The sequence below is a fragment of the Notechis scutatus genome, chromosome 1, assembly GCF_049901735.1.
Source record: "Notechis scutatus isolate UNSWTSFEM ecotype Mainland chromosome 1, rNotScu1.2, whole genome shotgun sequence".
NCBI classification, from domain to species: Eukaryota; Metazoa; Chordata; class Lepidosauria; order Squamata; family Elapidae; genus Notechis; species Notechis scutatus.
The window spans coordinates 55865596-55889773 of record NC_142009.1 but is presented as its reverse complement, the minus strand read 5'-3'; the positions used below and the strand labels follow the sequence as shown (position 1 = coordinate 55889773).

At 37.0% G+C, this 24178-nt stretch overlaps 1 protein-coding gene across 1 annotated transcript in view; it reads left to right on the top strand.

Moving 5' to 3' along the window:
• The window catches only part of PARP1 (poly(ADP-ribose) polymerase 1), a 37521-nt gene that overhangs the window by 4089 nt on the left and 9254 nt on the right, over positions 1–24178 (top strand). The window contains 15 exon segments of the mRNA XM_026682051.2: positions 372–534; positions 1532–1569; positions 1571–1651; positions 2704–2918; positions 7417–7513; positions 8001–8117; positions 11818–11994; positions 13704–13845; positions 14815–14955; positions 16716–16958; positions 18964–19032; positions 19591–19723; positions 21155–21350; positions 22771–22899; positions 23378–23461. Of these exon segments, the coding sequence (XP_026537836.2) occupies positions 372–534; positions 1532–1569; positions 1571–1651; positions 2704–2918; positions 7417–7513; positions 8001–8117; positions 11818–11994; positions 13704–13845; positions 14815–14955; positions 16716–16958; positions 18964–19032; positions 19591–19723; positions 21155–21350; positions 22771–22899; positions 23378–23461 (2025 nt within the window).

Here is a 24178-nt window from a genome sequence, read left to right as displayed (position 1 = left end):
TATAGAAAAGGAAACAGTACTCATAGATGGACACAAGTTGTTTATTTATAAAATGTATTACCCGCCCATCTTGCCACACAGTCACCCCGGGTGGCTTACAATATTAACAAATAAAACTATAATTTATCATAATATAAATACTATAGTGTAAAATCAACCTAGCTAAAAAGATGGGATATGATAAGAAGGGGAAAGGATTGGATCTGTAATTACTCAATCAGCCACCCCAAACATGAAGCTCATCTGTTGGTGCTCCAATCCAACATTTTTGTCTGGATTCTGATTATACTGTATGGCATTATTTCTTACCCAATTCAGTTGTATTGGTTTACATGCCTGAGGTTCTCCCCCCTGCCCTTCTTTCTTTTCAGTCCCCTATGTTTGATGGCAAAGTACCTCATTGGCACCACTATTCTTGCTTCTGGAAACAAGCTCAGCTGCTGTCCCATGCTGATCTGGAGGGCTTCTCAGAACTGCGTTGGGAAGACCAGGAAAAAATTAAAAAACACATAGAAAGTGGAGGAGCTGCAGCAGGTAAGCTACTTACTGGTAATAGAAAGAGAAACGGCTGTTATTTTTATGCTGAGAGCAGATTTCATTAATGGAGAAATGTTAGAAGGTCTCCAAAATATAAATGCTTAAGAAATTATTTGGAAGTAAGTTTCAGTGAATTACTATTGCTTTTGTCCTCTGGTATCATTCTTGCATGTTCTAGAACAGCGGTTGCCAACTGGTGGGCCGCGAGAAACTTTTGGTGGGCTGCAGAGAAATCTCACCCCCAGAGCCCCCCCCCCAAAGCAATTAATTCGGGCTGCACAGAAACACAAGGCTGCACCGCCCACATGGCCCACGGGAACCCTCACCGCCCACTCACTCTTTACCCAGCAACTTGCCTGCTAAATTGCTATCTTTCCTTTTTCCAACCATCAGCTCTTAGCTAGGAAGAGGAAATGGTTGGATTTCTTGTTTTCTAGCTAGTCTTTAGATCTTCGGCTCTGCTTTTAAGCACAGCCGAACCTCCCTTAGCACTATTATTCAGTGCAGACTCACGGCAAGCAAATTTTATGTGACAGACTGAGCTAGCCGATGGCAGATAGATAGATCACTAAATGATTCTGTGAGCAACTCAATCTGCCTGCCTGCTTTGCCTGATTTTGGGTAAAAGTTGCTCTTTTTTAATAAAAAATTCAATATTTATATAAATATTTATAATATTTACATACAAGCCATGCCCAGCCAATCACATGACCACCAAGTACAAGTACAAATTAGGCCACACCCACAGAACCGGTTAGTGGTCCCTGGGATTTAAAATTATGAGTTTGGTGGTCCCTGAGGTCCAAAAGGTTGCTGATCCCTGTTCTACAAAACATTAATTGCAACCAAGCATTTATCTTTCTTAGTATGGTCTCAGAAAGTATTTATTTATTCCTGAGCAAATCTAACCGATTTATGTATCTTATTTTTGTTGTCCCACAGGATTCACTAAATCAGAACCTAAAAATTATTCCTTTCCCTTTTTTTTTTTTAGGCAAAGGTGGTGGCCAAGAGGGAGGTGGCAAATGTGAAAAAATGTTTAAATGATTTTGCAGCAGAATATGCAAAGTCCAATAGAAGTACTTGCAAAGGTTGTGAACAAAAGATAGAAAAGGTAAACTCTCTGTGTGTAAAGACGTAGACATTCACACAAAGGTACACAAACATTGTTTTTAATGGCAGAAATGTTTTCTAAAGCAGAACTTCCCAACCCCTGGGCCACAGCCCACTACTGGGCTACGAGGTGTTCAAAACCAAGGCGTCTGAAGCAGTGGGTGAATGCCGGGATGCATATCCCCCCTTATGCGAGCAGCAGGAGAGCGCATGCCTGCAAGCGTGCTCCACTGCTCACGTAAATGGAGCTATATGCGCACTTGCCCACAGCTCATGCTGAACACACATACACACACCCACGTACCAGTCCATCAAGCTGGAAAAGTTGGGGAACTCTGTCCTAAAGCATCCCTCCAAATCAGAAATTCTGATTGTTTTTGACCGCCCAGGTTATTTTTTTGTCTTTAAATCCCAATGAATATGGTCTAAATACTCCATTTTCATAGTTCTCCCTTGAATAAAACATTAATGGAATTCATTTATGATTATATAATAATTGAAGAGGCAAGATAGAAATTGAAATTTCACATGGTCTAGATTTAATGGGTTGTATAGTCATAAAATAAAAGCTTTGACATTGAAGAAATGTAACATGAAAGCTTGAAACTTTAACAGTTCTGTATTATTCCTGAAATGGAGGTGGAAGAGTAATTTTTTTCCTTCTAATTTTTGGTCTATATAGTAACACATAGTATCTATCCATTTGTTTATTGACATTCTATTCTATTTAAAGAAATAAAGGATAGAGAGAATTTAGTGTGTGCATGAAAGACAAAAAGTGAAAACATTTGGGACTGAAAGAATCTGTTTTATATTCAAAAGTAGGAGCTCATTCCATTTTTATTTCAGAAACAAAGTTCCTATTAATGTGTTTTTTGGAAACACCGATCTTAACTTCCAGAAACAGTGAAGAAAACCCAAAATGCATTATTCTGAATTATTATTAATAAAATAAATAAAAATATTAAAGTCCTGGCTTGAAACCTTAGTAGGCATTTGCCTAGTTTTGTTTGTTTGTGAGTTTGTTTCTAATTTCTCTTCCTGTCTGTGCAGGGTCAGATCAGAATCTCAAAGAAAATGGTGCTTGCTCAAAAGCCACAGCTGGGGATGATAGACAATTGGTACCATCTTGCCTGTTTCAGTAGCCGCAGAACAGATCTGGGTTTTCTTCCCACCTTTAATGCCTCTCAGATCCAGGGCTTTGAGCTCCTGAAGGCAGAAGACAAAGAAACTCTAAAGATGCAGCTACCCTCTGTCAAGAATGAAGGGTATGTAAAAGATGCCAAAAAAGGTGCATGTCATGCTGTTGACCCCTGATTACTCTAAAACACCAGTGTGGGTGATGTTTTCTTATGTTGACTATGGAAGATCTCCAGTAGTGACTATTATGGAGAGGTAGCTGCAGACTAGCTAGTAAATGCACTAAGCTTTTTAAAGCTGTCAAGCTGTCAATGATCAGAGTGATAATGCAACATGGCAGATGGAGGTTTTCTAATTCTTAGGATTGTTTATTGTTTTTGCAAGAGGATTTTTTTAAAAAATAACCCTTGACAAGCTTACCTTTAGACTTACGCTATTTGTATATGTTGCTTTCAACAAGATGGTGGACAATAACTTTGATTTCTAAGTTACTATACCACTGAGATTTGGTGGCACCATTACAGTGGTTTTTGAAGTCATATGTAAGGAGTTTGTGGGCCACAAGTTGCTTATTCCATCTTACTGCTTGAAACATGAGAATATTTGTTTATTAAATTTATATGTTGTCCATCTCACTATCCAAAGTGACTATAAATGCAGAAGGAAGCAAAGTTTCTTTGATGTAGATAAGCTATACCTTTTTGCCTAGATAGCTGATGTAAATACAGTATTTGTTTTCTGTTTAGCTAAAGATCTTCTGTGTTTTTTCCCCTTCTCTCATTTTTTACTAGTCTAAACAACCGGTCATTGCAATATATTGTAGCTGGGTCTACCCTGGAGTTTGTCCAGAATCAGCAGGAAGTACAAAACATTGAGGCTAGATTGCTGAGGAGGACAAAATGTATCATGCCTATTTGAAGATATTGCACTGGATGCCAGTTTGTACAAGGTTCTTGGAATGACATACAAAATGTATATATTTTAGAATCAAAGTATGTGATGGAGCATTTGAATTTGCTGGTCACCCAGGATCCTATAGAGGGTGCCACATAATGCAGGAACATAAGAGGAGGCATTCTTGGTACATAGTTGTGTTGTGGAATTCAGTCTCAGTTTAGTTATGGTTGGCGCTGAATTTTACTAGCTTTCAGCATAACTATAAGACAGACCTGTTTATCTGGATTTTTTAAAAAATATTGGCTCTTATCCATCTATTCCGGTGGTCCCCAACCTTTGGGGCACCAGGGACTGGTTCCGTGGAGAAAGGTTGTTCCACAGACCGGAGGGGGTATGGTTTTGCATTTTGCCTGCATCTTACAGATGGGGCTTCGCTTGTTTGCACGGCCCAGTTGCTAGCATGTGGCGCCCTGGTGCTGGTCCACGGACCAGGGATTTGTGACCCCTGATCTGTTCCATTTCTTATTAATGTATTAATGTTGTTTTCTGACACAATAACTTTCAAATTATTTTTATCTTATTTCAAATTGTTGTCCATTTTCTATACTTCGGGATGTGTTTTCATAAAATGCTCTCTATAGGTCTTTTTAAGCAAAAACAAAAACCTAAGCCAGTGTTCTATAGCTGCAGGAGAAGTAGGAGTCACAATCCATTACAGTGTTTGACTATCTTTTTAACAAATCTATCAGATCCTTTTGGGTTTTCCCCTACATGCTGCATTCTCTTTTGCTTTCTATTTCTATTGCTCTGTTTTTTTAAGAGTGCAGCAGAAAGCAAATTCCTTAATTTTCTCCTTAAAATTCCCGATACAGTCCTCAGTGAATGCTCAAGTCTTGCATCTTTCCACAAAGCCATTGCACTGGCATCATGCCCAAACTTAAGAGACTGGAGATCATTTGCCAATTTTTATAAGGAATTGAAAAGTGAAAAGAATGGCAGTCACAGAGCAAAAGATAGAATGAAGAAGATTCTGAAAGGATCATTAAGTGAATGTTTTTCTTAAGCCCATTTAATTCCAAATCCCCATGCTATTGAATTTCCCATTTTGATTTTTTTCATACAGGAGATTTAATAGCAGTGGTCTGAGTTATTTCAGGGTTGCTGCGATAAAAATAAAATATTAACACTAACACACACACACCAACATATATACACAAACACACCACATAAGTGGTAGAGATATATTCTTCCTGATGAGAACAGTAAAACAAGGAAGGATTTTAAAGTAGCAAATGCCCTATGCTTTACCATTCTCAAATATGTTCTTCTTAACCTAACAGTAATTCCAATGCCTCAATTCTTGTTTCTGGCAAACATGAAATTTCTCTGAAAGCTCAAAGTCACAATATAATCCAGAAATATTTAGAAGTAATAGCATTATCTTTATTATTGTGATTCACATAATTCTGACATCTGAGTCCACTGCTTACTCTGAAGGAATATTGTCTACTCAAAAATCAAAGATCTACAGAATTGTTGTGTTACCTGACAAACATACCCAATGGTTATGTATTTTTAGTGAAAGTTGACTGAGGATATGTGATTATTTCACCTAAGGATGGATTTCTTAGGAATGATTTCAGAGAAAAAGAAATATGGATTTAGATCTCAGAACTGCCTTCAAAGTTATTGTCTATAACCACAGGTTATTATCACCTCAATAATTCCTAAAATGTTGATTGCTTTAGATTCAAAATCTGGCCCCCAGCTGAAATCTAGATCTTGTTAGTTTTTGCAAAATTGGAAACCTAAGCTTTCAGTACCGATACCATCACTGTATAGTTTTTGATCAGAATGGGAAGTTTGCTACTGTAATGGTTGAAACACTGGAAGATAGATGCCACTTTCTGGACCTAGTTTCCATCAGTTTTATAGAAGGGATGTTGCCTAACAGAAGGAAAAAAAAACATGTAAAAAAATCCCTCCTTAGAAATGGACATTTTGTGGACACATAATGCTTAGCTGAATTTCACAATTTTCTAAACCACAGAACATTGTTTTACCAACCACAGTGTAGTTTAATTTGCTGAGGCTTCTTGAAGGACAGTAATCTAATACCTTTTTTGGGGTATGAGCATCAAGTTATTCCAGTATCAGCCTTGAAAGCCATATTTTACAGTGCCTGGGAAAATGAGAGGGGGGCATTTCATAGAGAGGTGGAAGATTAGACTCAACAACATTCTTCTTGAAATAAAGGACAAGTTAGTCTGCACCTGGAGAGGAGTGGCTCGAGGAATGTCCAGTTGGGACAGTGTTTGACTGGACCGTGTGATGGACTGGTGGGTACAGGGGTTGGATCTTTGACTTTCTATTGAGAAGAGAAAACCCGGAACTCTCATATTCGGTTTTCCCAGATGTGCCAATATGACAACTCTAATAAAATAGAACTCTGAGAAAATGTTTGTGTCTGAGTTTATTGGTTTAGATTGTTAGTTGGAACGCTGACATCCACATTGCCAAATAGTGAGTGTATATCTAATTATCTACTACCTTCTACTTCAGATATTTACCCTGGGGTGCCTTTTTGCCTTGTGTGTGGAGTTATCCAACCCATTATGTAGCAAGGTGGCCACCTTCATGGATAGATGAAATTAGATTCTTCATTTTACTGGAATCTCTCATATAATTGTTTGTATCAACCTGTTATTCAAGTACATCCAAAATATAAACATTGACAAGATGTTCTATTCAACAGAAATTAGTCTTGCTCATACCCCACTATGATGGTCTGATTGTAGGCTGCTGGAGAGGATGTGCTCTGATCTCTTTAGTGTTTTTATTGTGTCTTTTGAATGATGGGTGAATATGGTTTATCTCTGTTGATGGCTGATTTGTTTGAATGCCAAGCTTCCAGAAATTCCCTAGCATTTTTGGGTTCATCTTGATTTATTAGCATGCTCACTATTTCCTAGTTGAAACTATGAGTCTGTAAAATTAAGGAGCTTTCATTGTGTGCTCTGAATGTTAGTTGATGTTTATGGATGTGCTGTGCTGCTCTTCTGCATGTCGGGCCACATAGTGGCTGTTACAGTCCTTATATTGTACATTGCAAACGACTCCTGTTTTCCCTTCTTGGGTTATTGGGTCTTTTGGCTTATTTAAGAAATTTTGGAGGGCTTTATTGTGCTAAAATGATACTTTGTGACTGTAATAGTCTGTTGTTTTTTCTGAGATGTTTTTGATGTATGGTAATGTTATCCCTTTCATAGCTTGTGTTGATTGTGTTGAGTGGTCACACATTTTTCCATAGAAGTTGTGTGGATATCCATTTTGTTGGAAGATATTATATAGGCGGTCTGTTTCCTTTTTTTGGTGTTCAGGGTTGCTGCAGTGAATTTGTACTAGTCAACTTTTCTATGTAATCTCTGTTCCTTAATGAAATGCTATGGATACTTGTATTGAACATAAGCTGATAGCCAACATAATGTAGGTTCTGGTTCAGGATTGGGAAAAGCAAGAAGAAAGGAAGAGTACACCACCCTGTTTCTAAAAGAAAGGTTGGTATCTCTGTGTGTATGCATATTTGCGTGTGAATATACACTATATAAACTCACTGTATACAATCACTCAATTGTACACCGAATTAATCTTATATATGTTAAAAGAAATTGGGGAAATAACTTTAAATAACTCTCTCCTCAGCACACTGTATGTATTATTTCTTTTCAGAAAGAGAAAAGGAGATGAGGTGGATGCAAATGTGATCTCAAAAAAAAGACCCAAGAAAGAGAAAGAAAAATTATCAAAACAGGAAAAGCTGCTAAAGGTTTGTTTTGCTATGACTAATTAGTTTCATTTAAAGCATCTTTTGATGAGGAGATCGAAATACTCTAAGAGTAATTTGACTTCTTGATGGAGACTGCTATCTTCTGCATTTTCACTGTTTTGAATATGATTTGACCCTGAAGGGTGCTTGAAGTAAGTGGAATGTGACAATACTGAAGAAGCTGACAATGTTACCAGCTTTCATTTAGAACCAGTCTCATATTTTGGTAGCTCGGTTTAACTGCAAGTCAAATCTCAGTGAGAAGATGCTAGCCTGACATAACTTTCTGGTTATTCTAAATATCTAAAAGCAATCTCTTGTTTCTTGAACCATCATCCAACTAATATTTCATGTAGGAATACAAACAACGGTACTGAATTATATAAACTGCGTCTGCTCTATAAACCTGCCACTCTTATTATTATTAGTAGCAAGGTGTTGGAAAGAAATCTTAAATGTGATACTTTGCACATTTATTTACTTACAGGATCAGACAGAACTGATTTGGAATATCAAAGATGACTTGAAGAAAGCCTGTTCTACCAATGACTTGAAGGAGCTCCTGATAGCCAACAAGCAAAAAGTTCCTTCGGGGGAAGCTGCTGTGAGTTGAGCTCCATTTTATTTGACATTTTGTATGGAAATGAGGAAAGAGAAAGAAGAAAATGATTTTGTATTTATTTATCTATTTGAGTGCACATACACACAGACACTGAGCCTTTTCTAAATATTAATGCTCATGCAAATTTAATTGAAGTGAGATGAATGTCTGCAGCCCTCAAAGATCTACATGGATCTACATTTGATCTCCTTCAAAAGATGCTTAAAAACTTTTTTTTTCCTTAGGCCTTGGCCTAGGTTGGGTAGTAAGGCTCTTTGGACTGTGTTATATCCCCTTAGGTTGTTACCCTTTTCTGTTGATTTGGATATACCATTCATTTTCCTTTGTTTTAGAGTTGCATGCTGCCCAGAGTTATTATGGAATGGGGTGGCCTTATATACATTTCATTAATAAGATAAAAGAACTCAAGAAATATGGCTTGGGCCTATTAACACAAGTAGTATTTAACAACCACTCATTCAGCGATTATTCACTGTTACAGCAGCACCTAATAAGAATGACTGATAATGGATCCTTGTAGTTGCAGATATAGCAGCATCTTCATCAGAGGTGGTATTCAACAGGTTCTGACCAGTTCTGGAGAACCGGTAGAGGAAATTTTGAGTTGTAACCAGCAAATACCACCTCTGACTGAAGATTTTACAGTATCCTTCTCCTGGCACGTCCACCAAGCCATGCCCACAGAACCGGTAGTAAAAAAAAAAATGAATCCCACCACTGATTCTCATAGTTACCTGATTGCCTTTTGGAGGCTTCACTGCCAGCTTCTGACAAACAAAGTCAGTAGAAAAACTGGCAGGAGTTGCAAATGGCAATCATGTGATTGTGGGATGTTGTGACTCAACAGGATTCACCTAATAATGGCAACAATGTCTGCCTGAACTGCTGTCCTAAGTCAGTCAGCATGGTCACAGCATCACTTAGCAATTAAGTTCCTAGCCCCGATTACCATTGGTAAGTAAGGAGTACGTCTAATGAAATTTAACTTTCTAGGGTGGATTTAATGGTTTTCATAAAAGGGTATGGAATTAGGAAGCAAGGGTGGCGTCTAAAGGCAGTCTGTTGTCAATATAGTTTTTAACATACGCCCCATTAACGACTGTCCAAAGTTATGACAGCTCAGAAAGGGTGCTTTACGCTCTAAAGAATTTCTGGCTATCGTAAAATCACCCTTGGCAACCTGTGCACATGGGAACAGTTGTCAAGATGGTGATTTGCAATCTTCTCTGCTGGCTTCCCCAGAAATTCAAAGAGGAAGCTAGCTGGAAAATTGCAAGCTGCTAACTGCCTGCCAAAAGATTTCCCCTCTCCTCCATGCATCAGGGGTTGAGGACAGAAACCACCATTCAGGCTACAGAATTGAAGTGTGGACCTTCGGGATTCCTGCTTCATCTCCCCAGCCCAGTTCACAAGTTCCCTTATGCACATGGAGGGAAGGGGATGCACTGGGCTGGAGAGGTGAAGGGGGAATCTTTGTGATCCCTGCCTTGTTTCTACTATCCAGCGCATGATTTTCGTTCTCCAGTGGAGGGGAGCTGCCAGCCCTCCTTTGGTGGACAGCTTTTTTTGCTGCCTGCTTAATGACCCACACGGTTACTTATCCACAATTGGGAATGCCAAGATTGCAATAGTTCAGTGAAGCAGTCACAGCGTCTTGGTCAATAACTGAGAGACTGGTCCCAGTTGTGTTGAAAGTCAAAGGCTACCTGTAAGTGTATCTTAAATAATTGTGGGGGAAGTCCTGATATCAGAAATAGAATAGCATTAAGGAGTCAGAAAGGGTTATTAAACAGTCAATTCAATGCTTCTACTAAGTTCTTAGAATATGAAGGTCCTGATGCAATTGATAATAATGCTGCATTTTGTCATAGTTCTGATGATCAACAGATTAGGGGTATTGTTAGCATGTGACTACAGACTGCTGAAACCTAAATCACAGGTTCTGCTCTCCATGAGCAATGGATGTTTCTCCTGTAAGAATCCAAAGGCCAGCTTAATTCAGATTCTGTTCTAGCACCAGGGCGGATAAAAATTGATGTTTCTTAAGAAAAAAATTTAAAACAGATTTTTTTAAAAATTTAAATTGGATTTTTTTTAAATAAAATTTATTTTAATAAAATGCTTTTGGAGTAAAAATCTATCTAAAAATAGTTTTCTATTGAAGATACAATAATAATTTAGTTTATTTAGCACAAAATAGAGCTTGGTTATGTAGCTTGAGGCTGTATATTCTGCAATATTTATATTTTTGGTAAACTCATTCAATCAAGCTCTGTAAGCTAAATAGGGGACCTTCATTTTGTTTGCAAATAATAATATTAAAGATTCTAATTACAAGCAAGAATGAGTCCTTATGTTTAAAGAGCACCTGTGATTTCAGATCCATCATGGTAGCACCTGTTAGCGGGCATCCACACACCATCATGTCCCTCACCTTGTTGTGTCACTGCCATATCACCAGCCATCCCAGTAAAGTTAATGGGACTGTTGGTGAGTCAACAGTGGGTCATTTCTGTCGCTGCGGGACAGAAATGACAATTGCTCTTTAAAAATTATGATTTAAATCAAGCCCTTTTAATAGTGAGTTAAATCGTGGTTTAAATTGACTTGATTTAAATCAAATCCACCCTGTCTAGCACTGGTTAGTGGAATGCCTAAAAGAAACACAAGCAAACAATTGTGTAGTATCCTTGCCCTCATATTTTTCAACAAACAGTGTTGAAATGCATACAGCCTTTGGTATTGGGAAGAGTAGATGGCCATCCAGCTATGTAAGCTATTGATGCCATTCTCCCATTAATGGATGTAATTCCTTCATAAAGTTGTCCATGTGAGTGGCATTCTACTTCAGGATTTGTTGTTACTGATGCATGTGTGAACTTTTTGTTTTATTTGCCATGAATATCTCACCATTTGGCTTCATTTGAGTGACTCCAGGATCTAATATTAAGAAAAGAGAAAAACAGTTGTAACCTTTCCTTACAAGGCTGATATTTCAGCAGTCCTCAAAATTTTAATTTTTGTTACTTTTTCCTGCACTTGAAAACAACTGCAGCAATTTTCCAGCAACATTCACCCCCCCTCCCCCAAGGGTAGCTAGAATTGAACAACATATTCCAAGTGTCTCTCTTCATAGATATGCTGACAGTTTTATATTTGGTTCTTTTCTTAAGAATCCTCAGCATGAAATGGGTGCATCTTTCACAGGGATTCTTTTATGTCTATATGGCTGGAAGTTATAGTACAATATTTGTAATGCAAAACATGCAGAAGCCACAAAATGAGTCAGCTACTTGTGTTCTGTATATTTTAACTCTAAAATAGTTGTAGTTTTTTTATACATCATCTTGCTTGAAGCAAGCTGGGAGAAACTCCTGTTAGACATCCAAATGAGCCTCTCGGGTTTCTTTGTCCAGTTCCAGGGCTGTCCTTCCTAGTCAGAAGATAAAATAAGTCTCAACAAGATGAGGGACAGATGAGTCCACTTCCGGGAACTTAAGTTATTGTTGGCTTCTTGGCCACTGCAACTTGTCAGTGAGAAGAGGTTAGGCGAAGAGAAGGGACTCCTATAATTTTAGGGGGGAGCTCTGGTTGAAATTTGTTTGACATCCTATACTCTGAATAAGGCCTCTGTGGCACTGGGCATTACACATTTACTTCTTTTGCTTTTTCATTGCTTCAGATCTTGGACTGTGTTGCAGATGGGATGGCTTTTGGAGCTCTGCTTCCCTGTGAAGAGTGCAAGGGACAGTTTGTGTTCAAGAGCAATGCCTATTATTGCACGGGGTATATTACAGCTTGGACCAAATGTGTTGCCAAGACACAGATGCCCATCAGGAAAGAATGGACAATCCCAAAGGTAGGCTGTGAGGTTGGCTAACCCATTTCCTGTTATCACGTTGATTAACATTGTTTATGAGATGTTTGTGCCCTTTTTCTTTTCTTCCGTTTCTCGCTCTGCCCAAGTCCTTCTGCCAACATTCTGAGACACTCAGGCCCTCTCAGCCCTTTCTCCTTTTTATATAAGGAAGTTGGATATAAATCTGGAGAGATTAGGCTGCCTTTTTCTCTCTCTCTCTCTCCTTCTCCTGCTCCTACCTCCAGTTACAGGAAGAAAGGGAAGACGAGGAAGTGAAGGCAGCTTCTCCATATCTATCATGCAAGGTTGCTTTCCATTGTTGAGAAAAAACACGGCTTGCTAAACCTGAACCTGATGTGCTGAACCTATCCTTGCTCAAATTTATGAACAAATAAAATGTTTTTGCCTCTGATCTCTAGCCAAGAAGATGTTGGTTGAACAGGATTGATGGGGGATAAAGCCATACAGTGAGATTGCTGGAGAATTGTCAGTGTGCTATGAATGTACTATGCAATAGTGCTTAATTGGTTTACAGGCCTTATTTAATTTGTGACTTAATACTCAACTGGTATCACTATGATACATGTCACGTTTTAAAATGAAAAATTTGAGATTCATATTGTTAATACCTGTGGAAGCAGCAACTTTCCCAAAATCAGGGACCTCCAGATTTATTAGACTACAGCTTTCAGCATTCCCAGCAATCATTTTGCAGCCCTCAAAACTTCCCCAGATTGTTTCATGATTTGGGGTTGTTGTTTTTTTTCATTTCCCCTCGCCCCAAAAAAGGCAAAATACATGAGCTGTGAAAGTACTATTTTAACATTGTTGCCCTTGAAGTTTATTCTGTCTTCTTTTTAAAGTGTGGTCCTTAACTGGTGAAAAGCTGCCTGCCCGCAGTTTAGAGACCCCCAACTAGAGATATATGCAAAATACTGAAATAGAGAATCAGAATCAGTTTAAGATGGTCCTTTGCATTTATATAAAACAGAGGCAGCTGGTGCTACTGAGTGTTTTAGTTCAGAATGGCTGGAGCCCAAATATTCTCCATCCCTAATATAATTAATATTTATACATTTTATTACTAATTAGAAAAGACTAAAACTACAACTTATTAGAGACTACCATTTGATACAACAATAAAGCTTCAGGATATTGAAACCAAGGGATGGATAGAGTCTGGATCATCTCACTCCACTTAAATGTTTATTGTTTTAATTACAGCAGAACTGGGGAATTGGACCAATTAGTGCTTCCCAGCTGTTTTTTAAGAAAAAAATCACTTATACTTTGAGTCTACAGGATCATTTTTAAGTTGATTCAGTATTACCTTCTACTGCTATAAATGTAAGGGCAGCATTTTCTAGAGGGCTCCTTCATTCCAATCGTTGTGATTTGTTGTTATCTCAATCTAGTTTGTTCCTGTGAGAGATGTTTAGTTTAAGGTGAGCCATTACAAGGTTATTGTTGCTTTTTTAGAGTTTTATTTGAAATATTAAGTTATGAAGATTCTGGTGATTTATTTGAAATTATTTATATATTTGTAAATCACTATTTATGATTTGCCCACTCTGATATGAAGAGTTTGTAAATAGTAAACAGTAAACTTTACCCCTGAATGTACTTGCCTATTTTCATTGTATTAGTTTATGAGAATTTTTTTCTTATTACTATTTAAAAAAAAAAATCCTCAACTTTCTGTACAACAGAAATTCCGGGAGATCCCTTACCTAAAGAAATTCAAATTTAAAAAGCGGGATAGAGCATTATTGCCAGAGGCTGCTTCTACAAATTCTGTACCACCTTCAGCAGTTTCTGATCCTATTACAGAGAATTCAGCTACACCAGCAGGTAATATTAACTGGAGGCCATTGTGAGAAACTGTTTTGATTTAAAAGCATGACATGTTAATTTTTCATTAAAATATTACTATTCCCACAGGGGAAGAAAAAAGTCTACCTACTGAAAAACGCTATTTACCATTAGAATGAATAAACCAGATTACAATTTAATTTTCTTTATTCTTTCAGAACAAATTGCCCTATGATTCTTACTGTACTATGCTGTGCTATGTTATACTACACTAAACTATGCATACTTTTGTATAGTATGATAAATATGCTTTTCTTTATTTTATTATAGAGCTGCCTATCTCATAAACAAGTGACTTTGTACAGCATACAACAAAGCTAAAAGAAAAAATACTTAAAGCTATTATCAATAACAACTATTTTAAAACATTAAAAAAACCTATAAGAACACTCTGCATACATAATGATATCCTGGATATTACCTATTAATTTCCAAACACATTCTCCGAAACCTTTTGAACACTTAAGAAGTTTACTGTCTTTTCTACAACAGCCATGTTTTTGGTCCAAAATACAATTTTAATAGAATGGTACTTTCAAACAAACACTTCATACATGAAACTATTTCATAATTATTTCTTTTCCACATGAATGGCGGATTCTGTTGGAACAGAATGGAAGGTTTTTTTCTGACATTGTCAACTGCTGTTTATTGCATAATAACTGAATTATTCTTTTTCTCTTGAAGGAAAGCATTGAACATCTTTTCTCACCCCATCCCCTTAAATATGAATAAAGTCCCATCTATTATGCATAAATGTATTTAAATTGCATTGTAATATTCATGGAATAAAAAAAATATCTGAGCATAACTGTATTCTGCAATAGAAAAAATGACACCGGCTCAAGAATTTAACCTAAGATTTTCAAGTGACACCTTAAAAAGTCAGCGTAGTGTGTACAGTAAAAGTGTAATATATTTATATGCTTTGTTGTTTCACTTGATCAGATAAGCCATTAAACAACATGAAGATAATAGTCCTTGGGAAATTGTCGAAGACCAAGGATGAAATTAAATCTATCATTGAAGAACTTGGGGGAAAGGTGACAGTGACTGTGAATAAAGCTGACTTGTGCATCAGCTCTCAAAGTGAGTAGATGGTGGTACTGTTAACAGGGACATTCTCAATAGCAAAAGTGTTACATTAAACAAAGGCCTAAAAGCGGAGAGTAGATTGTACTAAATTTAGTAGCTAATGCAAGGAACTCAGAGCATTCATCTGTATCTTACATACAATCTGATTATGACTGCTTTTATTTGATACAATTAAGTAATACCTTAGTTTGCTTTTATGTCTATTTTTTAATCAAACATTTATGTGCCTATAAATGTTACTAATAATCTTTTTAACCATCGATTTAGCCTTTTGTTTTTACTTCATTTTTGTTAACTTACTGGTTCTTTACTTCATTCTACCTTCTCAATTGTAATGCTGTTTAGTGGTGCAAAGCTGGGCTTGTAGGGTAAAAGATTCAACCCATCTTGCTGTAGGGTAGACAAATGGTAGTCCATTTAGTATTGATATCAATATAATTTTATATTAATAAGAACAAAGGAAATGGAATTTTTGGGGGGGGAATTTTGAGGAGTCAGCAGAAAACATTGAAGGGTAAAAACTGGAACTGAAACTACAAAACTTAAGTTTTTAGAAAGAGGAGGGATTAAGAGGATCTCTGTGGTTTAAGTGTTGGTAGGTATTAACTCTCCTGATTGACAGAAAGGATGTAGATTTCATGCATGAGAAAAAGCTATTCTGTGAATGCCAGCTTAGATCACAACAAAGTTTTACATTTCCCTTTTAAAAATTGAGTTTAGAACTAAGACATGAAACAGAGTAATTTTTATATATTTTGTATGTATTCAGTGAGTGCTGCCACCCAACTATATTATTTTCTGGGAAATCTAATCTACTCTTTTGCCTAGTTTTAAATTTACCCTCTAAAGTCACAATATATGCCAGTTTCAGTTTAGTAGGGGTTTTGATAGGGATTTTGTGCATCTGTTCCCACAAGTCTAAACCAGGGGTGTCAAACTTGATTTCATTGAGGGCCGCATCAGGGTTGCGTTTGACCTCGGGGGGCCAGGATGGGTGTGGCCAGCTTGACATCACTGTAGTGGCCCGAGCGCTCTGTCAACAAAAACAGGCTCTCGAGCTCCGCTTTTGGCTGTGACTGCCTCCTGCAACCCCCTGCCAGTGAAAACAGAGCTCAGGAGGGCCACACAGCATTTTCCAGAGCCGAAAACAGAGCTTGGGAGCCCATTTTTACTGACAGAAGTACTGTGGGCCAGTCCTTCACTGTTTCCAGGGCCGTTCCACGGGCCAGATCTAAATACCCGCGGACTGGATCTGGACCCCAGGCCTTGAGTTTGACATCCCTGGTTTAAACACTTGATATATTGATTATATTCTTTTGGCGACATAACTAATAAATTTACTACCAGAACATAGGATTTAATAGAATTCTGGAGATATAGCATTAGAAGCTCTGAGATCATACTTAATACAGTATATGATCGTGATAATTGACCTGTCAGGTATTTGTATGAGGGGAGGAAGCTATATCAGAAAAATAAAGGGGGGCTGCTACAATTGAGCAGATGAAACTATCCTTTTGGAATACAATACTAGATTAACTAGATTTGTGTGGTCCAGCAGAGCCCTCATTCATTTAGCACTCTTGGGTTAGCTTTGTAGGTGCTTCTGGCACAAATACAGACAGACACTACAAGTTCCTGTACCATACAAATTAGTGTGTTCTGCTGTTTGAGCTAAAAAAGGATAACATACTGTGCCTTGCCCTTTCAATTTCTTCTCTCTCTCCCCCATCCCTCAAATGTAAATCTTACAGAGGAAGTTGAGAAAATGAACAAAAAAATGGAAGAAGTAAAGAAAGCCCATTTGTGTGTGGTGTCGGAGGACTTCCTCCAGGATATAAAAAGCTCCAGCAAGGGTTTTCAGGAGCTTCGGTCACTGCATGCAGTGTCTCCCTGGGGTACAGAAGTAAAGCAGGAACACAAAGAAGTATCTGTGAGTGGAAAATCCAGTGGACACTCAAACCTGAAAAATTCTGGGAAGAACAAGGAAGAGCAAGGTAAAAGCCAAAATAGTAGTAGTTATTTTCACCTCAGACTGCCATTTTCTTACTAAGAACATTAGTTAACATTTAGAATAGGATCCTTAATAGCCACTTCAGGATTTGTCCTAAACAGAGGCAATTCAAGAATGAAAGGTATGTATTTGTGTAAAAAAACATAAGAAAAGCTGTCACCTGTGATGGCCACACTTCATATTACAGGTTTCTTTCTATTGCACTTGCTGTTGGACTTCTAAGAATAAATAAGTGAAGCAGTTTTTACCAGGCAAAGGGAAGGAACCAAAAGGAACCATCCATTGTTTAGATAAGGAAATCCTCCTCCCCATTATAGTGTGCCCTTCCACTGCCTAAAGAACAGGAGAAATGAACCCTTTTGACTTGCCAACTGGAACATGGGAAGCTGAATAGAGGAGGCTTACTTTAGTTCAAGGCTAGCTAGATAAGAAGATCTTGATATGCAAGAGTAGTCTCAATGAACTGAGTATCTGCATAGTAGATTCTGCTTGTTGCTTCTGGCACAAATATGCAAGCTGAAAGATCTCTTCAAGAAATGCTTGGTATTCTGTACTTCAGATTCTTTAGAACTTGCCTGAAGCTTACTTGTTATTAAAGCCATTTATTTGCAATTACCTTATTGCTAAGGTAGCATATTCTATCATGGCACCCTCTTTTTGTATTGGACTATGGTCATCTGCAACGTTTATCAAGAAGGGAGCTATAGCTCAAAGGAAATCCCTCCTGTGTAGAGAAGGCTGACCTGAATCTTAAACTGGAAGGTTGTGTACCGCCAAGAACTTTTATGCCATGGTAGTGTAATATGAATACTAAAATATGAGGTCCATTTTCCAAATTCAAAAGAAATATCTGAATCCTCATTTTTTTGTTTTCTTCTTTTCCAAATAAGGTCGTCCTTGATTAATAATTGCTTATTCAGAGGTGGTTTAAATCTATGACAGCATTGAACTCAAGAGTTCTATTCGTCCCCTGCAGTCACATGATCATGTTTTGTTACCTTCCCTACCTGCTTCCCACAAGCAAAATCAATGGGGAAGTCGCTAGGATGCCAGAAATCACAATGAGATCCTCATTTAACACCATCAGTTGGGACTGCCAGAATTGCCATTGCTAAGTGAAATGGTTACATAATTTTGCACATTGCTTAGTAATAGGAATTGTAATCCCAATCACTGACATTGAATAGGATTGTCTGTAAACAATTGTTATATCCTTATTTTGTTACAAACAGAAGCCCATAGTTCTATTTATAGTATTTAGTTGAAGGACCTACGTTTTTTAGAATTATTCTTTTGTAATCTCAGGAAAACATAAATTGACAAATCCAAGAAATATGCCTTCTGTGTCTCAAATAAGAATTTTAGGTACCCTGAGCTCTAGGTTCTAAAAATTGCTGCAAAAGAATTATCTGAGGGCAAGGTAGGTGATTGGATTTAACAGGGACTAAACAAAAAGCAAACGGTTCTTTTGATTTATAAGATTTATAATCTGTACTATGTTCAATTCTAATATTCTAGACTAGTCTGAACTGGGGGGAATTACAATTAACTACACATTTTATTAAGAATCGTTACTGTTTTTACTCCTACTCCTGTCTTGCTTTTTCATTGGTTAAAATACTTCCAAAGGCAAATAAAACCATTTAAAAATTAAAACAACGTTAAAATAATTTAAACAAAACAAAAATCAGTAAAATATTCACTTAAAAGTATTAAAGTCCTACAAAGCTTAAAATAATCCCAAAGGCAATTTAATATTATTCAAACGCTAAATAACATTATTTATCAAGTTATTGGAAACATAGAGACTGCCTCACAGTGGACAGAGTAACTCAGCAAACGATCAGTTTGCATTACAGGTTGAATTAGTTCCTGCAAGATGTAAGGAGCATTTGTATAATCACCTAATTATACTTTTTAAATTGATGGATGAATTCTATCTACCCAGAGAAAAAGAAATTACTGCCTTGTTTCCCGTCATTATCTAGGAACAAGTAAGTCTGAGAAGAAAATGAAGTTGACAGTTAAAGGAGGGGCTGCTGTCGATCCTGATTCAGGTATTTTTATTTTCATAAAAATAATTCTACGTCCCTTTTCTCACATCAGTAAGTTGGGCAGCCAGGGAATGTTCTTATATCCTTGCTTTCACTTATTGGGTCTGCTTTTCCAGTTTTTCTAATGCATGAGTGGTATTAATGCCTCTGTCCTATTGATACCACAATTTATCCTATATATATGTAATTATACTTTATGATCAGATAAACAATAGTAAGACTTCTGGTTTTTTACCTAGCATCTTTTGTGTGATGTTTCCTAGCACAAAACAAGGAAATTGGCACTCTGGGAGCTGGAACAAGGCTCTTATGTATTCAGGATAGGATTACCTGCGTATGGATGCTTGGAAAAATAAATTTGTGATTTTGGCAATCAGTACTAGAAGTCTGAAAGAAGCAACATGATTTGCTATAAATCAATTAAGGGCAGTTACAATTCTCCTTTGTGGATGAGAAATCAAAACTCCAACTTTTCCAATCTTATGATCAATTTAATAATCTGAATAGGATGAAATATGTTTCGGAATAGGAAGAATTAACATTTGCTATATACATAAATAGGTCTGGAAGATTCTGCGCATGTTTTTGAAAAAAGTGGAAAAATCTTCAGTGCCACTTTGGGTCTAGTTGATATTGTCCAAGGAACAAATTCTTATTACAAACTTCAACTGCTAGAGGATGACAGAGAGACCAGGTGAGAGTTCTCCTTTTCTAAACAATAACCACATGCAAATTTCTACTTAGTTTTTATTTGTTTGATTTAAATAGTTGTTCTTGCTCTTAAACAGGTGATAAGAATTCAAAACTAAAACAATTTGTACCCTATATAAAAACCAATCTTCAGTTGTTATCTGGGAATGACTTCAATTGAACTTAGTTTGCTTTTTTAATTAGCCTTAGTTAAAACTCAATTATATAGGGGCCTAGATTTTCATGAAGTACAATGCAAATATATAAAGCAGTTTTATCTGTAACATGCTTACATAACTGCAGATAAGAAAAAGTGCAGAGGGAAGCTTACTTTATTTATTGATTTTGCCTTCTGTTCATCCCCCACATGGAATTCCAAAGTTAGCTTTCCCCACAAGTTAAAAAGTATGTAACTTAAATGGAATAAAATTAAGAAAAGAACAGCCAACTTAAAATATCTTAATAGAAGCAGAAAATACCTAATTTCTATTAGCTTTGAGATATATCACAGAAAAAAACCTTCCAGTGTTCTTTCTGCACAGCAGAAAAATTTATTGCAAAAAAAAAAAAGAAGAACTATAAACTTTTTATTTCATCTTAGCCATTACAGGAAAAGGATGTTTAGTTTTCTATTTTTTATACTTGTCTGATAAAAGAACTTAGTTGCAGAGAAGTAGGCAACTCTTAACTATCTGGTTTAATGCTAGCCTAATATCTAGTATCAATAATTTTTATAGTTGATGGTATAAAAGCCCTTTGTGAGCTCCAGTACAGCAGAAACTCCATGTCTGTTTATTTCTATATATACTCTTGTCAGTAAACATGACCGTGGTCCCTACCAAGCTTAGATATGCTTCTCAACAACATGATCTGGTGGGCCATACTATTTTCACCTAGTAGATTCTATCCAAATCTCAGCACAATTTCATATTTTTTTCCAGCTGCATTAGAGTAGGTTCACACTTATACTCCTCCAAGCAATTTTTGTCCTATAAAAAAGGTAATGTTTTGTTATATATATATGATCCAGCTGTATTTTTTAAACTCTGATTTGCTTATGCTCAGCCTACTGAATGTGTGTAAACTCGAATCAATGTTTAAATGATGCCAAATTAGTTAATGTCAGGAGGGGGGTGTTCACTGTATATATAAATCTCTTCTTTGTAGATTAACTTTGAATTAGCATTTAGGCAAAGCTTTCCTACCAGTTATCCTTGTTTCCCAAGCATACTGTTACTAAATGTAGCACAGGAAGCTGTTCTATGCTAATATTGAACTGACAGTCATCCTTCTCTCTGTTTTGTATTTTTATTATCAATTTCTGTAATAACGAATACAGTTATGTGTGCTACAAAGAGCTTGGTTTTATATCTTCCCTTTCAGAACAGCTTGCTAGATTATTTCATATTTTTCTTTCATTTACTTTTGTCTTTAGGTACTGGGTTTTTCGCTCATGGGGTCGTGTTGGCACATCAATTGGAAGTAATAAGCTAGAGAAGATGCCTTCTAAAGAAGAAGCCGTTGAACATTTTCTAGATCTGTATGAAGATAAAACAGGCAATTCCTGGCATTCCCAAAATTTCACCAAATATCCCAAAAAATTCTACCCTTTGGAGATCGACTATGGTCAGGTAACTTGTTTCTTTTCAAAAAGATATGCTCTCCTTTGTCAAGATTACATATAACAGAACATGCTTTGGAGTAACCAGGAAAAACTTTAGTGTTGAGGCAAACACTTCGCTATAGCAAACACTTTTTAGCTCCATTCATTCATTCATTTGTATGTTACAGGGTTATATTTAGTGTTGGTGTGAAATCAAAACATAGTTTGACGGAAACTGAAAACTTAAATTTACTGCAACATCGTGTAGCAGACTTAATATCTGAAACTAGTCACCTGCTCTCATTCAACCTTGCTTAAGTAAATTAATTGCTGACTGAGAACAATTAATCAGTAGAATGGCTTGCCTCCAGGCATTACAGGTGTTCCATCATTGGAGGTTTTCAAGTAGAGACTGGAGAGCCCTTTGTCTGGAATAGTATAGGGTGTCCTGGGAGGGTGGACTAGAAGACCTCCAAGGTCCTTCCAATCCTATTATTATATGTTCTAAACTGGAATTTCACATCATATATTCTGCCCTTATTATTTTCACAAATAATTTAAGGTGGCAAACATACCTATTGTACCTTCCTTCTATTTTCCACACAACAATAACCCTGTGAGGTGAGTTGGGCTGAGAGAGACTGGACCACGGTCACCCAGCTTGGTTTCATGGCTAAGGCAAGACTTGAACTCATAGTCCGTTGCTTGTTTGCTTCAATTCTTGCATATGAAGAAGCACCATCTTTCACCCAAAATATGTGACTTTGTTGATTCTATAACATTTGATAAAGGGAATGGCAATCATATTGTGTTTAATCTTGCTTCCCATAATCTTATAATGTGGATCTGCTGAAGATCAGTATCAGTAATATATTAAAAGATTGCCCTACAGATTATAACCTTCCCCTATTTTTAAAAAAGCAATAATGTTCTGTCATCTAGGTCCTTCAGATATTTTAAAATTAATCAAATCAAATTAAATTATTTTTAAATTCATTCCTCTTGGCCATGCTAGCTGCCATTGCTTAAAATCATCCAAAACTTGACAGCATGATAGATTGCCTATATTTGAATTAGGTCTCTCAAACAGCAACAAAGGACTAGGTAATGGACAATGCCACATTATCTTCCAGCCATCATCATCCCAAATCAGAGCTGGTATTTTCTAAGTACTCTAAAGTTAGAAATCAATTTATTTCTTTGAGGGCAAGAGGAGGGGGATGCAAACAACTTTTGTGCCCAATTTGTTGTTTCCTTGCAACGGGTGGAAATAAAATGTCCAGATTTTCTGAAAATTCTAGTAAGTATGGGTAGCAATAACTTTCGAAGATCAATTGAGAACTTCATGTATTCTCTGTCCTTAGCTAAAGAAGCAAAGAAGTAGCTTAATTTGTGAATGTATGTTGCTTTAACAAAAGTTCCTTCAACTCCTAACCCTCTCCCAATAGGATGAAGAAGCAGTCAAGAAACTGACAGTGAGTGCAGGAACCAAATCAAAGCTTCCAAAGGCTGTCCAAGATCTTATTAAGATGATTTTTGATATAGAAAGTATGAAGAAAGCCATGGTGGAGTTTGAGGTTATTATTCATCCTTTGCTTAACTACTTGGTGTTATTAGTTGGATATTCTCAGAATGATAATGGCAGGAATGCAGTTTGATGGGAAAAGGCATTCTTTATCCTTCAAGAATGACATAGTGATTTTTCTTTGGCAAAATAAAGTTATGTCTTAATGTATATTTTCTAACCTGTTTCCCATAATGTGAAAATATAATCTGGAAACAGATGCACAGAGATCATTTATCTATTTTTTTTAAAAAAACTTTTACAGTACTTAACTGTATTTAATTGGGCAAATCTAAAGAGAACAGGTATATTAAGCTAAATCATTTCACACAAATGGATTGACTAGAATAAAGTTGCATCCTATATTCTCTTTGTATTTCTATTCCTTGGGTTAAGAATTTTTTTTGCTATATCTTCTTTTGCAGCCAGTTTTCCAATGTTTTCCCATAATAAAATTCTACTTTAATTGGAACCATTTATTTTCTTGTTAGATTGATCTCCAGAAGATGCCATTGGGGAAGTTAAGTGAGAGGCAGATACAGAGCGCATACTCGATTCTGAGTGAAGTGCAACAGGTAAATAAAAAGATCAATTCCCTTTTCAGCTATTTAAAGCAATATTCATTTGATTCCAGAAGTAGTTTACAATCTTCAAGAATAGTAACCATCAACAAATGTAGGTAGGTTCCTTTAAAAGTTATCTAACTGGTAGCCAGGGGTGGGATTCAATTTTTTTAACAACCGGTTCTGTGGGCGTGGCTAGGTGGGCATGGCCATGTGACTAGGTGGGCATAGCTTTTTTTTTTTTTTTTTTGCAACAACCCCCCCTCCCCATTTTTTTTTTTTTGCCTCCTGGGCCTCAGGGAAGCCTCCTGGGAGGGCGCTTTTGCTCCCAGCAGGCTTCCCTGGGGCCCAGGAAGGTAAAAAACGGAGTGGGGAAGCAGCTCGCCCTCGTTCTGTTTTTGGGCCTCAGAGAAGCCTGCTGGGGAGCGTTTTTGCTCCCAGGAAGCTTCCTTGGGGCCCAGGAAGGGGCAAAAAGGAGTGCGGGGGGCAAACATGTCAAAGAGAGGGTGCAATTCTGAACCAGTTAAGTGGGCTATTTGTTGAGCATTTTCTAATATAGAAAAAATTAAAGGTGCTGCTTGTCACCTTAAAGCCTTACTGGGTGATCTGAGGGACCGTCTTTTTCCAAGAGTTTTTAGCTATCCCAATTCAATCCAACAGATTGACCATGCTGCAAATCCCATCAAGGAGTGTCAATTGGCAGGAACTATAGGGGCAGGCTTTTAGCTG